Source organism: Bufo gargarizans, unplaced genomic scaffold (assembly GCF_014858855.1).
Source record: "Bufo gargarizans isolate SCDJY-AF-19 unplaced genomic scaffold, ASM1485885v1 fragScaff_scaffold_486_pilon, whole genome shotgun sequence".
NCBI classification, from domain to species: Eukaryota; Metazoa; Chordata; class Amphibia; order Anura; family Bufonidae; genus Bufo; species Bufo gargarizans.
In genome coordinates this window covers 429,790-446,804 of record NW_025334125.1, presented here as the reverse complement: position 1 = coordinate 446,804, position 17,015 = coordinate 429,790, and the positions used below count along the sequence as shown (strand labels likewise).

The window sequence follows — 17,015 nt, the reverse complement described above, 5'->3', positions numbered from 1 at the left end:
CTTGAATTGTTCATACTGTTTTATTGTTAACCTGCTTTTATTAATTGATAGTAAATGCAATTTTCTTAATCTTGACTTCTGCGTACGCACTCTTTTCTGGTTGCGGAGTCATACCACCTGCCTTGCTCTCGGTTCACAAATTGGCGTAGTCGGCAGGATCCGCCTACCAGAATGGACGGCGACGCACCCATTAGGAGGGATGGTGCTGGAGGAAGAATGCCAGCAGGGGCTGTAATGAGTCAGTTAGCAAAGTTTGATGGCAATAATATGTCTGTGAGTGTGTGGGCAGAACAGATACGAATGGTACAGCGCATGTACCAGACCGCACCAGAAGTACTAGTAGAGCTAGCCATATTGACGTTACAAGGAGATGCTAACACTACAGTGATATTGCGGCCATTTGAACAAAGACAGACATTTGAGCAAGTTGTCCAGATTCTAGAAACTATTTATGGAGAAACCGCATTGCTGGGGTCCCTGCAGGTACGGTTCTTTCAGAGGGTACAAAAGGAGAATGAAAGTCTCCCTCAGTATGCAAATGCCCTACAAGAACTGCTCCGAGATATTCAAGGGAAGGAAAGAGGGGGCTCACCAGCCTTCTGTAACCCTGATCGGACACTCCGTGACCAGTTTGTCCTGGGGATCCGTGATGGCAGTTTGACTGTTGCTATGCAGGACTTTATACGACGGGAGACTGATGCTAAATTTCATGACGTACAGGTGGAGGCCATCTCACGTGCCAATAGTATGGTTCAGAAGCCTCAGACCGCAGTTGGAGTTACATTGTCGCAGGGGGCTAGCTCTGGCCCAGAAACAGTGGAAAAAGGGACAGTTAAAGAGATACTTACAGTAATGCAGAAATTGCAAGAGCAAATGGAACACCTACAAACCAATTGTAATGAGAATTCTATGAGAATTGCAGGCCTCCAGAAAACTAGAGACGAAGGGGTGGGCCGTTCATACCAAGAAGGTCAGCATCACCCACAACCCTACTGGAGGGATGAGGATAGGACCTACCGAAGGGGTCCCAATAATGTAGTACAACTCTCAGGAGAGAACGATGGGGCTTACCGAAGGGGCCCAAACCGATGGCCAGAGCGACGGGAAGTACGCTGCTGGGAGTGTGGACGCGTGGGCCACATTGCTGCTAGATGTCCAGAGCAGCGACAAGCTTATGAGAGACCGCCGTTAAACTGAAATGCCCTGCTGCAGTAGGGCGGGCAGTAGGGGAAACTGAGAAGGAGATTATGAGAGGAGAATGCCCTGAAGAGGATCTGATCGCTGCAAGTCCCATCATACAGATGGAATTGGAAGGTATTCCGGTTACCGGGATGATTGACACGGGTTCCCAAGTAACGACCCTGAGTAGAGACTGTTACGAACGTTATTTTCAGCGACATGTGAAATATGATCCCCATACATTCATACGAGTGGTCGCAGCTAATCAGTTACCAGTACCGGTGGTGGGAGTGGCCTGGATGAATGTCAGATTATGTGGCCAAGATCTAGGCAAGAAAGGCATTGTGGTAGTACAGGAGTCACATGAAGTAAAGGTCCCTGTCATCTTGGGGATGAATGTGTTAAAAGAATTGGATCAGATTCTCTTTGAAAAGAAAGGTCACGGTTATTGGAGAGAAACCACTAGCCATCGGCCTACTCAAACGGCCTTCCAGCGGCTGGTCCGAACATGTGGCTTACAGAAAAGTTCAGATGCACAGTGTCCTCTTGCTCGAATTTCGGTCCCTCTGCATACAAAAGTTACGTTGCCACCCAGACGGGAGATGATAGTGTCCATGCCTGTAGGCACCTGTAGGAAATTAGAGGGCATAGCTGTGTTGATAGAACCACTGCCGACAGCCGGAAGAAGTGTTGATCCGCTAGTAGCCCGTTCCTTGGCAGTAGTCCGCAATGGGAGAGTACCCCTCCGATGTGTGAACACTCAGGATCAGAGTGTAGACCTAGCCCCAGGAAGGCTGCTGGCTAACCTCTATGTGACTCCGGAGGAAGTGAGGAAAGCGACCCGATGCAGTTGAGGCCGGCTGAACGAGGTGAATGGGCCGTAACCGTGTCTATGGGGGAAGGCGAGAACCCCACCCCTAAATGGAATGGCGGTGCAATTCGAGAACAGATGAAGATAGAGACTTCTTTGTGTTCTCTGGAACAGATTCGGAAGGTAGATGAACTGTTATGGGAAAACCGCACAACCTTTGCACGTCATGCTGAAGATTTTGGATGTACGACAGGGATCTACCATGAGATTCCCACAGGAGACACCCCTCCAATCAGAGAGCGCTACCGACAAATTCCTCCACAGATGTATCAGGAGGTGAAAGAACTGTTGACCCAGATGCTGCAGAATGGGATCATTCAAGAAAGCCAAAGTCCCTGGGCAGCTCCAGTGGTACTAGTAAGGAAGAAAGATGGGTCCATTCGGTTTTGCGTAGACTATCGAAAGTTGAATACCTGCACCGTACGAGATTCCTACCCCTTACCTCGGATTGAGGAGTCCCTTTCAGCACTAGGAAGAGCCCGCTACTTCTCCTCACTAGACCTGGCTAGTGGGTATTGGCAGGTGTCAATGGCCGAGAAAGATAAGGAAAAGACAGCCTTTATCTTGCCCATGGGACTATACGAATTTAACCGGATGCCCTTTGGATTGACAAATGCACCTGGAACGTTTCAACGATTGATGGAGAAATCACTTGGTGACTTCAACTTTGAATTCACTCTCATCTACTTGGATGACATTATAGTGTACTCTGCAACCTTTGAGGACCATCTCCGCCAGTTGGGACAAGTATTTCAACGATTGCGGGAACATGGGCTCAAACTGAAACCCAGTAAATGTTGGTTGTTCCAATCTGAAATTGATTACTTGGGTCATTGTGTATCAGGAGAAGGGGTGAGGCCGTCAAGGGACAAGATAGCGGCTGTTCAAGACTGGCCGACACCGACTACCCTGCGAGAAGTGAGGGCGTTCCTGGGAGTAGCCGGCTACTATCGACAGTTTATTAAGGACTTTGCTAGAGTAGCAGCGCCACTTAATGCTCTCCTACGAGGCACCGCCGGGGGTCCGAAGAACCGGTCCGTGAAATGGGGCCCTGAACAGGAACACGCCTTCCAGGCATTGAAGGATGCTCTTACAACGGCCCCAATCTTGGCGTATGCTGATTACCACTTGCCCTTCCAGCTATATACCGATGCAAGCCTGTATGGTCTCGGAGCGGTGCTATCTCAGTTCCAGGATGGCCAAGAGCGTGTCATAGCGTATGCCAGCTGATCCTTGCGAGATTCTGAGAGAAACCCTGACAATTATAGTTCATTCAAGTTAGAACTGTTGGCACTGGTATGGGCCATGACTGAGAAATTCTATGAGTATTTGACCGGAGCTGAAGTCTTAGTACTGACTGACAACAACCCATTGGCTCACCTGGAAAATGCCAAGCTCGGGGCTTTGGAGCAGAGGTGGATAGCCCGAATGTCTAAGTTCAATTACCGCATTAAGTATCGGTCCAAGACGGAGAACCAAAATGCCGATGGACTTTCTAGGGTAACTACCCAGGCCCCCAGCGGAGACGTGGATCATGAGTTGGAGCATGTGGAGATGCCTGACTTCAGCAGATTTTCACAAGCCTTGGTCACTGCTATGCAGTGTGCAGTGGAAGGGACCGAAATGGCTCCTTTGTTTGGCCCCTCACTACAGGAATGGGTGCAAATACAGCAGGCCCATGAGGGGCTGGCGAAAATGATCAAGTGTGTTGAGAAAGGCAAGAAGCCCTGTAAAGAGGAAAGAGAACGACTGACCCGTGAAATGCTATTAGTCCTGAGTCAGTGGGAAAAGTTAGAGATGAAAAATGGAGTGCTATGCCGAAAGGTATATCTGCCTTCTGAAATCGACATTTGTTACCAAATTGTAGTGCCTAGTGAACTGGCTCAATCATTGGCTCTTGAGGCTCATAATAAGAATGGACATTTTGGTCATGAGAAGACCTTTCGGTGGCTACAGCGACTGATTTACTGTCCAGCTCTCCGTCAAATGGTCGAAGAAGTATGTCATAGATGTCAAACTTGTGAGATCCATAAGGCAATAGAACAAAGAGCTCCCCTGCAAACCATAGTGACCCAGGAACCTTTAGAGATCGTCATGATAGACTACCTAATGGTGGGCCCATCCAACAGTGGGCACCAGTACTGCCTCGTAATGGTGGACCACTTCACCAAATTTGCGGTGGTGACCGCCACCAAGGACCAGACCGCTGAGTCAGCAGCTCGAGCCCTATGCCAAGATTTCATCCGAGTGTACGGGTGTCCACAACGCATCCACTCTGACCAAGGGGCTTGCTTTGAGGGACATGTAATGAAAGAAGTTCAACGTATCTACGGGATAAAGAAGTCGCACACGACTCCATACCATCCCCAAGGAAACGGAGCCTGCGAACGATTTAATAGAACTCTGCTACAGATGATGCGGACTTTGGAGGAGGACAAGAAGTTACAGTGGCCTCAGTTCTTGTCTGAGATGGTGTGGGCCTATAACAATCAGGTCCATTCTACAACGGGGTATTCTCCTTATACTCTCCTCTTTGGACGGTCTGGGCGAAGTGTCGGAGAGTTACAGTTAAATGATGTGGATGGGTTCCCTCCAAGAGATCCAGCCTCCTGGGTGCGAGCACACCGGCAGAGACTTGAGACAGTTCATCGATTGGTGCGACAGCGTCTGCAAGAAAATTCTCATCCTGATAAGACCCCGGTGCAAAGGGCACCATTGCAGCCAGGTGACCTGGTGCTGGTACGTGTCAAGAAGCCTCAAGGAAAATTGGAAAGCAGGTGGGAGGCTGTGCCATATCGTGTAGTTGCCCGCAAGTATGCAAATGGGCCTGTGTACGAAGTTCAGAAGGAAGGAACTGATTGTGTCCGAGTACTTCACAGAAATATGTTGCGCCTGTGTCAATCTGAAGAAGCAAATTGTGATGGAACTGATAATGTCAACGAGCTCCCACAGTCCGAGACTGGTGGTGTGGAATGGGCTTACGATGATGAGGATGATTGTTGGCCAATCCCCACTCCTGAGGATGTTCCACCTGTGACTAGTGTGCCCCCAGCCTGTGCCCCCTATGATGCGGAGTCTGCTGGTCCTTCTCAGCCTATGGCTACAGTACCCCAGAGTTCTCAGACGCACCACTAGACCAAATGCTGGCATTCCCCCTGTTCGGTATGCGCAGGACGAGTTTATTTGGCCTGCCATACAACGGTACATTACCACTCTACATATAAGAGTACAGCCCTCTGGATATTCAGTCATTGGCAGGGACTGCCAATCTTAAAGTGTGGGGGGGGGGGGGAATATGTAAGAAACAGTCATGTAATGTGTCTAAGTTTCGTTATCCTGGTAAACTGTGTTAAAATTTAATGTATAATGCTATTCTAGTAATACAGATAAATGTAAATGCCTGCAGTATTCGTTTGGTCAGTAGATGGCAGCATAGGACCAATTTGCATTGAAGTTTGCCATAGAGAAAGTGTATTAATGTGGTAGTGGCTCTTTAAAACAGAAGTTAAGTGTTGAAGTGACACGCCCCTTATGATGTCAGCCTGCCTCAGTGTGAGCAGGAAGAATGAGGAAGAGGGACTGAAACTATAACGGCTGCCATCTTGGCTGGATAGAAAGCAAGTTCTGTGCTGTGTAAGACGTGTGTGGAGATACTAAAGGACGTTCCTGTGCAGCCAAGCTGTGTGAACTTCAGTCTAGAGACGGATGGAGTATAAAGAGACCGTGCATTTAGTGAAGCCAAGTTAAAAAGGACTGTGTGCAGCAGCTAACCTGTGGAGCGACATTGGGCTGAGTGGATTGCCCCAAACAGTAAAGAGACTCACAGTGCTGTCGAGGTACCGGACAGTCACTGTAAAATTCTGGATTATATCCATCTGGTTTTCCGGCCTGCTGAGGAGGACTTCTTTGTTGCGGATCCTGCGCTGGTTATAAAGGAAAAGGACGACATCGGGCCCCATCGTGCACTTCCACAAACTGTAAGAGGTCCACTTGGACCACTGGGATAAGGGGGGTGCGCACCCGCTTGAAAGTTAGGGTCAGTTAGGGATAGTTCCTGGGACTGCTATTCCTTAGTGTCCGCACCGCAAACACGGACACAGCAAAGGTGGAAATTGTTGTAGTATTTGACTTGAATTGTTCATACTGTTTTATTGTTAACCTGCTTTTATTAATTGATAGTAAATGCAATTTTCTTAATCTTGACTTCTGCGTACGCACTCTTTTCTGGTTGCAGAGTCATACCACCTGCCTTGCTCTCAGTTCACACGTTACCCTCCGGATCACTGTTGGGCCTTTGTGGTCTGCTGTTGTCGCCCACCTGGGATTATATGTTTGTCTGTATTGTCTGTCCTCTCCTTGGTGTTTTCCTCTTAGTGTCAGTGGTGCGGACTAGCGATCCCACCGACCCGTTCACTACCTAGGGCTCATCTTAGGGAAAGCCAGGGTTTAGGCACGTGATCGGCGTACGGGTGAGGAACCCGTCTAGGGACGTCAGGGCAGTCAGGTGCCAGCCGCAAGGTGAGTCAGGGGTCACCACCTTTCCCTCTCCCTTGGGCAGGGCCTTCCCTTTATCCTTTTTCCCTCCCTGTGCGTGACGCCGGTCATTACATTATATCTGGCCCTTATTTTGTGTAGGTAAAAAAAAAAACAACAACTTTTTTTTACCTACTTAGAATCCAGTATGGATCCAATTGCTGCTTTGTCAAAGCAATTTCATGGCCTGTCTTTGGAGGTGGCAGGATTGAAGGCATCGGTCCTCCAGCAACAGCAGCAATTACAACTGACCGCAAGCCCAGCGGTTGCTACAGGTAACCAGGTTGTTGCGGAACCCAAGGTTCCTCTCCCTGACAGATTTTCTGGGGGAAGGGACAAGTTTGTGACATTCCGTGAGGCCTGTAAATTATATTTTAAGCTGCGCCCTTACTCCTCTGGTAATGAAGAACAGCGGGTGGGAGTTGTTATTTCCCTGCTGCAGGGGGACCCGCAATCCTGGGCGTTCTCTTTACCCACTGATTCCCAGGCTCTCCGGTCAGTGGATTAATTTTTTGGGGCCTTGGGTCTCATATATGACGACCCTGACCGAGTCGCACTTGCTGAATCAATATTACGGAGACTCCTACAGGGAGAGCGGCCAGTAGAGGAGTATTGCTCTGAGTGCCGTAGGTGGGCTACGGATACCCAGTGGAACGACCCGGCTCTCAGGAGTCAGTTCTGCTCTGGGTTATCCGAAAGGGTTAAGGATGCGCTTGCATTATATGAGACCCCCTTTTCCTTTGATGCGGTTATGTCCCTTTCTATCTGAATAGATAGACGTCTTAGGGACAGATTGAAAGACCCGGAGCAATTGGTAACCACTCCCAAGCAGCAGTTAGTCTGTACGGACTTAGACGAGCCTATGCAGCTAGGAGGAACTACTCGTCAGGTCCATCCTCCTGAGGTTCGCCGTAGGCGTGGGGTTTGTTTTTTCTGTGGGGAGAGGGGTCATTTCATTAATGTCTGTCCTTCTTTCCTCAAAAACAAAAGACCGTCGGAAAACTACTAACCCCAGGCTGTGTGGAGGATGTCAGCCGGGGGGTATATGTTTCCTCCATACCAACATCGCAATTTGTGTTGCCAGCGGTTGTTGTTTTTGGCGTTAAGACGGAGACTATTTCTTTTTTTCTAGACAGTGGAGCAGGAGTAAATTTGATAGATGCCCATTTTGCCCACACTATGGGTTTGTCTCTCTGTACGCTACAGAGACCTATTCCCATTTTCGCTATTGATTCTGCTCCTCTGTCTCAGAGAAACCTCACCCACATTGTCCATAACTTACACCTTCGGGTAGGGGACCACCATAATGAGATGCTTTCAGGTTATGTTCTGGAGGGGCTTCCCACTCCGGTGGTGCTGGGCCTTCCCTGGTTGGTAGCGCACAATCCAGTGGTGGATTGGCAGGCAAGGGAGATATTGGAGTGGAGTGAGCATTGCAGAGAAAATTGCTTAAATAGCAATTGCTTAGTCGCCTCCATAGCTACCCTACCTACATTTGTTTCGGACTTTGAGGAAATTTTTTCTGAAAAGGGTTGTCAGAAGTTACCTCCTCACCGTCCTTATGATTGCCCGGTTAACCTTATTCCCGGCGCAAAATTACCCAAGACCAGGTTATATAATCTTTCGGGTCCCGAGAGACAAGCCATGAAAGATTATATCTCCGAGCTTGGCTAAGGGACACATCAGACCTTCTTCTTCACCCGTGGCTGCAGGGTTTTTCTTCGTTAAAAAGAAAGATGGGGGCCTGCGTCCTTGCCTAGATTTTCGTGAACTAAACCGGATAACTATCCGAGACCCATATCTTCTTCCTCTCATTCCTGACCTGTTTAATCAGATTGCGGGTGCTAGGTAGTTCTCCAAACTTGATCTTAGGGGGGCCTACAATCTGATTCGTATCAAGGAGGGGGATGAGTGGATGACAGCTTTTAACACTCCTGAGGGGCATTATGAAAATCAAGTCATGCCTTTCGGTCTGACCAATGCTCCTGCTGTCTTCCAACATTTCATTAATGACATTTTTAGTCATCAAATCGGCAGGTTTGTGGTAATATACCTAGATGATATTTTAATTTATTCGTCTGATCTGAAAACACATGAGGTGCATGTCAGACAAGTACTGCAGGTCCTACGGACGAATAAATTATATGCTAAAATTGAAAAGTGTGTCTTCGCCGTTCAGGAGATACAATTCCTAGGTTATTTATTATCTGCTTCAGGTTTCCGTATGGATCCTAGGAAGGTCCAGGCAATTTTAGATTGGGATCTTCCTGAGAACCTCAAAGCACTGCAACGGTTCTTGGGCTTCGCAAATTTCTATAGGAAATTCATTCAAAATTATTCAGTTATTGTAAAACCCCTTACTGACATGACTAGGAAGGGGACTGATTTTTCTAAATGGTCTGACGCCGCTAAATTTGCTTTTTCCTCTCTAAAAGAGAGATTTACCTCGCCACCTGTACTAGTCCAACCTGATGTCTCCCAGCCTTTTATTGTTGAAATCGATGCGTCAGAGGTGGGAGTGGGGGCTGTGCTGTCTCAGGGTCCGTCCCCTGGCAAATGGCGTCCTTGTGCTTTCTTTTCTAAAAAACTATCTGCAGCAGAAAATAACTGATATTGGCGTCACTAGCGTTTTGAAGAATGGCGTCACTTTTTAGAGGGGGCAATCCACCCCGTCACTGTGATTATGGACCACAAAAACCTTCTGTACCTCGAATCAGCTAAGCGTGGTCGCTATTTTTTACCAGGTTTAACTTTGTTATTACCTATCGTCCTGGGGCAAAAAATACCAAGGCTGATGCACTATCTCGTTGTTTCCCTGGAGGGGGTAATGTGAGTGATCCGGTACCCATTCTACAAAGAGGAGTGGTTGTCTCTGCGGTACACTCTGCTCTGGAGGGGAAGGTGTTAGAGGACCAGAGGGATGCCCCGGTCTCTTGCCCCTCAGAGAAATTGTTTGTACCGCTGAACCTGCGTTTCGAATTATTAAAAGAACATCATAATTCGCACTTGCTGGGCACCCGGGTAGTAAAGCAACCTTGGAGCTATTGTCTCGTCGTTTTTGGTGGCCAAGGTTGCGTCAGGATGTAATGGATTTTGTGTCTTCTTGTTCTACTTGTGCGCGCGCAAAAGTCTCTCATACACGTCCTGCAGGGTCTTTATTGCCACTTGTCATTCCCAATAGGCCATGGACACATCTGTCAATGGATTTTATCACTGACTTACCTTTTGTCTGCGGGTAAAACTGTTATTTTGGTAGTAGTGGACAGGTTTAGCAAAATGGTACACTTCATTGTGTTACCCGCACTACCTAATGCTAAGACTCTTGCTCAGGTATTCATCAGTGAAATCGTGAAGCTTCACGGGGTCCCTTCTGATGTTGTTTCGGATCGGGGTACCCAGTTTATTTCAAAATTTTGGAAAGCTTTTTGTTCCCGTTTGGGGGTACACTTGTCATTTTCCTCAGCTTTACATCCTCAGTCGAATGGACAGACTGAGTGTACCAACCAAAACCTTGAGACATATCTAAGATGTTTTGTGTCTGAAAACCAAGAGTTGTGGTCATCATATTTACCGTTAGCTGAGTTTGCCATAAATAATCGTCATCAGGAATCCACTGGCAAGTCACCATTTCTTGGTGCATATGGTTTTCATCCCCAATTCTGTACTTTCAAAGAGGGGGGGTCTTCTGGGGTTCCCGAAGAGGAACGGTTTTCGTCATCTCTTTCATCGGTATGGCAGAAGGTGCAAGCTAACTTGAAAAATATGGGAGGTAAATACAAATGCATGGCTGATAAGAGACGGTCGCCAGGTCCGGACCTAGGAGTGAATGACTATGTGTGGTTGTCTACTAGGAATATTAAATTGAAGGTTCCCTCTTGGAAACTGGGTCCTAGGTTCATTGGCCCTTACAAAATTGTAGCCATCATTAACCCCGTGGCTTTTCGCCTGGAGCTACCTCAGACTTTTAAAATCCATAACGTCTTTCATAAGTCGTTACTCAAAAAATATGTTCCACCTCTAGAACCGTCACCGCTGCCACCCCCTCCTGTTGTTGTGGATGGTAATCTAGAGTTTCAGATATCCAAAATTGTTCATTCTTGTCGGGTCCACCGCTCTCTTCAATATCTGGTGCATTGGAGAGGTTACGGGCCCGAGGAAAGAATGTGAGTTCCTGCGTCTGAGGTAAAAGCCGACAGGCTAGTTCGGGCTTTTCATGCCTCTCATCCTGAGAGACCTTGTCCTGAGTGTCCGGAGGCCCCTCGAAGAGAGGGGGGTACTGTCACGAGGGTGTCAAGAACCACGCCTGACTCCGTTATACCCGGGGTCAGGAAGTCGCAGCAGTTGGCTGCGCGCTCTATGTAGAAAGATAGGGCTGTTTCTTTATGGTAGCTTTCTGGGTTTGCTTTGCAACCCTTTTTGGCTCATTCAGGGATCCGTAGCTCCTTCTCCTCAGCTGTTCCTTGTCCAGCACTCCCAACCTCCTTATATTCCCCTTTCCCACTTCTCTGGTTGCCAGATATAGAGCTTCCTGCCTGGACTTCTATACTGACCCAATGGAGCTGTGTTGCTGCGTTCCCTGGTTGTTGTTCCAGAACGTTACCCTCCGGATCCCTGTTGAGCCTTTGTGGTCTGCTGTTGTCGCCCACCTGGGATTATATGTTTGTATGTATTGTCTGTCCTCTCCTTGGTGTTTTCCTCTTAGTGTCAGTAGTGCGGACTAGTGATCCCACCGACCCGTTCACTACCTAGGGCTCATCTTAGGGAAAGCCAGGGTTTAGGCACGTGATCGGCGTACGGGTGAGAAACCCATCTAGGGACGTCAGGGCAGTCAGGTGCCAGCCGCAAGGTGAGTCAGGGGTCACCACCTTTCCCTCTCCCTTGGGCAGGGCCTTCCCTTTTCCCTCCCTGTGCGTGACGCCGGTCATTACAGCCCAGTTGTGTCCTCTCACAGTATTGTGCCCAGTTGTGTCCCCTCACAGTATTGTGCCCAGTTGTGTCCCCTCACAGTATTGTGCCCAGTTGTGTCCCCTCACAGTAATATGCCCAGTTGTGCCCCCTCACAGTATTGTGCCCAGGTCTGACCCCTCACAGTATTGTGCCCAGTTCTGACCCCTCACAGTACTGTGCCCAGTCGTGCCACCTCACAGTATTGTGCCCAGTTGTGGCCCTGCACAGTAAGTAAAACAAAATAAACTCTACATGCACACCTTGTTCCCCAGCAGCAGCAGGATACGCAGAGCTTCTGGTCTGTGTAGGAGGAGGGGGAGCACAGCTGACTGCCAGCCCCACCCCCTGCACAGATTAGCAGTGTGGAGTGTCGACAACGGGGAGGAATGATGAAGCAGGGAGCGGACAGATCTCTGCTTCATCATTACGGGCAACTGTCTTTGCTTCCATAGGACATACCTCCCCCATTCTGGGACTGCGGGACTGAAATCCGGGACTGTCCCGCCAGATCCGGGACAGTTAGGAAGTATGTAATGATGACAGAAGCACCGTATGGAACATGAGGGACAAGGCAGGAGATGTGCCGTAGTAGTAATAGTGACAGTGCAATGAGCAGGATATGGGGTAATGCTGACGCCACTTATGCAGTTGGCCAGGATGCGGGTATTTAAAGTTCTATATTTGTTCATGACGCCAATTGCAGCGTGCGCAGGGTACTACCCCAGGGCCCTTCCAAGGTGTTATAACGCACGTCCCAGATTAGGATAGCCAGAGTGGTGTGATGGCCTATAATTTCTCTATAGGGTGGTGATAATTGTTTCAACGGTGTGTAGTGATAGTAGATGTAATAGAGGAATTTTGCAGCAGAAATGATGTCCAGACCTTTAGATGAAGTTCAAACCTTTCTTTACTGAAGATAACTTGTATACAGCTTTGGTCTTTGGTCCCAGCAGGTTTTGGCAATCATTGGCAGGAATAAATGCTTCTGCTTGATATGTGGGGAGCTTGCAGGATAGGACGTCTGCTTGGTAGCTCTGTAACTGTGGCAGGAATTAATCTTCTGCACTTTCTGTACGTTCTGCTTTGTGGGCACAGACTACCTGAGGAGGAATAGCTTCTCCTAGGTCTCTGGACTTTACTCACAGATAGTTTCTCAGGGGATACTTTCTTCCTGGAACTCTGGAGGTTGCCTGTGGCTTTGTGCTTTCTTTTCATCCAGCTGAGCTGCAGGTGCTCAGACTGGGAATTTGATCAAGTCTCAGACCAAGACTTTTTCCTCGCTGTCTTCCCTATGCAGGGGCCAACTAGAACTGGTTATAACAGTTTTTTTCCTCCCTTGCTGCAGGAAGGACGGAAACATCCACTTCTCTTCAGCAGGGGGGCAGAATAGAACAGGATTCTTCCACTCTGAACGGCCATAACATTAAAACTATCTCTACCAATGATGCTGCCACCTGCTGGTATACCAGGAAAATGACTTGAACAATTGCATTTAACATAGGTTTATGCACATTTGTGGAGGACATAAGCAAAATCACATCAGATGACAGTATAAAAGCTCTTAATAGATCGTAGCGGGGTAGAGGCGTGTAGTAACACAACTCTGGGGCGTTACAACAGCAGCACAGTATGGAACATGAGGACAAGGCAGGAGATGTGCTGTAGCGGTTATAGTGTTAGCAGCACAGTATGGAACACAATGCACAGGGCAGGAGGTGACAACAGTAATGATGACAGTAGCAAAGTATGGAACATGAGGGAAAAGGCAGGAGATGTGTAGATGAGTAGGAATAGTAGAAGCAGCAGCGGCAGGGGTAATAGCAGCTGCAGAAGTACAGTGTAGAACGTGATTAACAGGCAGACAGCAGCAGTGGCATCATTGGGCCATTGATAAGTAGCCAGTCCACACTATCAGCAAGACAGTACATCAATGACAGACTCCTGATCCAGACGCCCATGAGTTCATGGATCATGCCATTGGCCGGACAGTCCAGGTATGACAAACTGTTCATTAGGCGGTGCGTATGCATTTTCTAAGGTGCATCATTTGACCACCAAATCCATCACGTGGGGAGAATGTACTACGTTCCTCAAATGCTGCACAGTCACAATGTTGCTGCCATTGCTGCTGTCTGTGTTGCCCGGTACTTGACGTGGAAATATCCAGCAAGAAATTTTATGCTTGATGCACAATAGGAACTGATCCACTGTGTGAATTTTCCATTCAAGGCTCATCAGTTCTAGATAGCTCATCAGTTCTAGATAGCTCATCAGTTCTAGATAGCTCATCAGTTCTAGATAGCTCATCAGTTCTAGATAGCATGGCAACTCCTCCGTTTAGGGGTCATGCACGCATGCTGGCTGTGCCCATGATGTGGATCACAAATTGCACGGCCGCCGTTTGTGGATGTGGACCCTGTTTTTATTCCGGAGCAGAAGATATCCATTGAGGAAGACATGGAGGAGGTGGATGAACACTTGGTGTGGGAAGCAGACGTAAAGAACTGTGGAAGTGTCAGTAGCACCTGGCCTTGTTGCGGTAGTGCATGTTCACCACTACTGTGTTACACATTGACTCAGAATATGTCAGGTAGCACACTGTCAGCACCAGCATTGATATTGTCTGCAGCTGTGAATAATGTGATGAAGATTGGAGATTCTTTTTATTAATAAATTGAGTAGTATTGCTTTAAATCCTTCACCTCTGAATAAAATGCCCGCCCGCCCGCCTGAGGCGGCCCAAGTTACACATTGGCACACTGATTGCTGTTTATCTGTAAACGCAGGATTTTTGCTAGATCCCCAATAACTGAAAGGACTTTTACAAGTTGTCTGTGGAGTCCAACTTCTTTAGTATTACTGGTAGAGATGAGCGAAGTTTTAAAAACTTCAATTCGGCAGCTTCCCTGAATTTTCACAAGAAATTCGATTTGTTCTGAATAATTTTGTCGCTATGTTATAACGCTATTCAGCCTATCAATCAATGGGACCCTTTTTAACGGCCGCTTAGACAGAAGTGCGCCCGTCTAACGGTCGTTAAAAATGGTAATATGCTAGTGCAATATGGCCAGGGCTATGTCCAGGATCTGTGAGGGAGGAAAGGAAAACTGAGGAATCTACACGCCACGGCTGGTCCATACAGCGGGGAAGCAACTACGGAGAACCTAGCACCGATTCAAGCAGGCGACGACTTGATCAGGTCACCAGACAGGAGGGGGTAAAGTAACTACCGACAAAGTCGGCATATCATCTTGCATACTAACCTGTTAACCCCTAATAGCTGTGCAGCCTGACCAACGGTGTGCAAGTTTCTCTTCAACTAAACACTTGCATCAGTATTATGTGAAAACTACTAACTTAAATCATGATCTAACACTTTAAAGGGAACCTGTCACCGGGATTTTGTGTATAGAGCTGAGGACATGGGTTGCTAGATGGCCGCTAGCACATCCGCAATACCCAGTCCCCATAGCTCTGTGTGCTTTTATTGTGTCAAAAAACTGATTTGATGCATATGCAAATGAACCTGAGATGAGTCTTGTCCCTGACTCATCTCACGTACAGGACTCATCTCAGGTTAATTTGCATTTTTATCAAATCAGTTTTTTGACACCATAAAAGCACACAGAGCTATGGGGACTGGGTATTGCGGATGTGCTAGCGGCCATCTAGCAACCCATGTCCTCAGCTCTATACACAAAATCCCGGTGACAGGTTCCCTTTAACAATCCACAAAATCTAAAGGAACATTATCTATGGTACCATATCGACATCTAGTGGTGACCATCAATTACTACACCATATATGGTTCTTTTTACCTTTTTTCTTTCCTCTTTTTTCTAAATTTTTATCATTTTCTTAGGGATTTTATTACCATATTAATATGTTTTTAGTATATTTTGAGGATTTTATATCAGAATAAATCTATTTGTACTTACGCAAGAGATTCCATATATTTTGAGTGCCAATCAGTTCTTCTCTACGTATTATTTATTTCCAGACGAGGGCGTGTCTACTGAAGTGAGCACCATCACTGTGCCTAGTTATAGTAGAGCCACTGGATTACAGATATTTGCACTAGGTATGAAAGACTACCTGGTCCCACCATCTCAACAATCCAGTTTTAAAATAACATGCAGATCGAGCCTTCTGATTGTTCAGGTATTCCAGTTCATCTATTTAATCTTCTATCCCTATCTTCCATATCAGTAAAGTTTTTTTGTGAGAGAAACGTTCTTCATTTTCAGTATTTTAAGGTCTTTAACCACCCCCCGTGACCTCCAGGTCACTTATCCTTTCTCAGCTTGGTTTACTCTCTCCCCGACTTTCCTGCCCTCATCTCTAATTAGTTGTACACCCGATTTGAATTCACCCCTTTGCCTCATTATTTCCAACACTGAGTTAGACTTGTCCACAGTCATCATAATTAGTGATGAGCCAAGTTTTGTAAATTTTAATTCGACTGCTTAGCCGAATTTTCCCAAAAAATGTGCTACTTGACAAATTAGTTTGTCACGAATCGCATTTCTTTGTAAGTAGTGGGTGCAATGACGAGGAACGGCAATTGCGCCCCCCCCCCCCCATCATTGTACCCCTCATAGAAGATCACGGCATCTGAGATGAATATTAAATGATATTATATTATATACCCTCATGCCTCACCTGATGTATCCTAATATGAATTTTATAGCATATAATCATGATACCCTACCTTAATGTTTCCCTATCCTATGAATTAAATAGCAGTACTGGTTCTCTTTTCAGACATGTACAATGTTAAGCCGCATATTTTGTTCTATGGTTACCATCTAATCATATTTATTCCAGAAGATTATAACATATACATAGGTATTCATTGTTCTGAGGTGGAGAGGGATCCCTCCTGAAGACGAGCACCCATCAAAAGAGCTTATATGAGTGCTGTGGTCACGACAGTTTTAGAGATGAATATTAAATGATGATGTTGCCGCGCCTGGACAGAGTGATGATATGATGATACCTCGAGTGGTGTCTTCAATCATGATGGCCGCAATGGCGCAATCACAGTTCCCCATCGTAGCGCCCACTACATACAAAGGAATGTGCTTCCTGATGAAGTAATCCATCACAAATCTAATTACTTTGTGAAATCCCACGAAGCAGCCAAATCTAATTTTTCATAACTTTGCTCATCACTAGTCTGAAGTGCTTCTGGCTCTTTATCATTTTTTGATGGGTGATTGTACTATGGATGAGGATTTCCATAGAATCACTAACAGAGTGAGGCAGGGCATACCCCATTAAAGAAGCTAGCTCGAGAGCATGGTTGGTGAGATATATGGAGAACACAAAACCCATGAACTTGTACTTGTGCTATAGTAAAACTCCTGATGTTGGGGGGGCATGGCCAACTGCCGGGATGAGCGCACGCACTTGAGAGCTGCTCCGTTCCCCGCACAGAATCCTGCAATATCCTGGCATACTAACATATTAGTGAATGAGTCTC

General features: G+C 47.0%; 1 protein-coding gene across 1 annotated transcript in view; it reads right to left on the bottom strand.

The window, feature by feature from the left end:
• Positions 1 to 16,584, bottom strand: part of LOC122922573 (vomeronasal type-2 receptor 26-like) — a 54,201-nt gene extending 37,617 nt beyond the window's left edge. Inside the window, exon 1 of the mRNA XM_044273233.1 lies at positions 16,530 to 16,584. Coding sequence (XP_044129168.1) covers positions 16,530 to 16,584 — 55 coding nt within the window. The remainder of the gene's footprint in view (positions 1 to 16,529) is intronic.
• Positions 16,585 to 17,015: the final 431 nt, after the last annotated feature.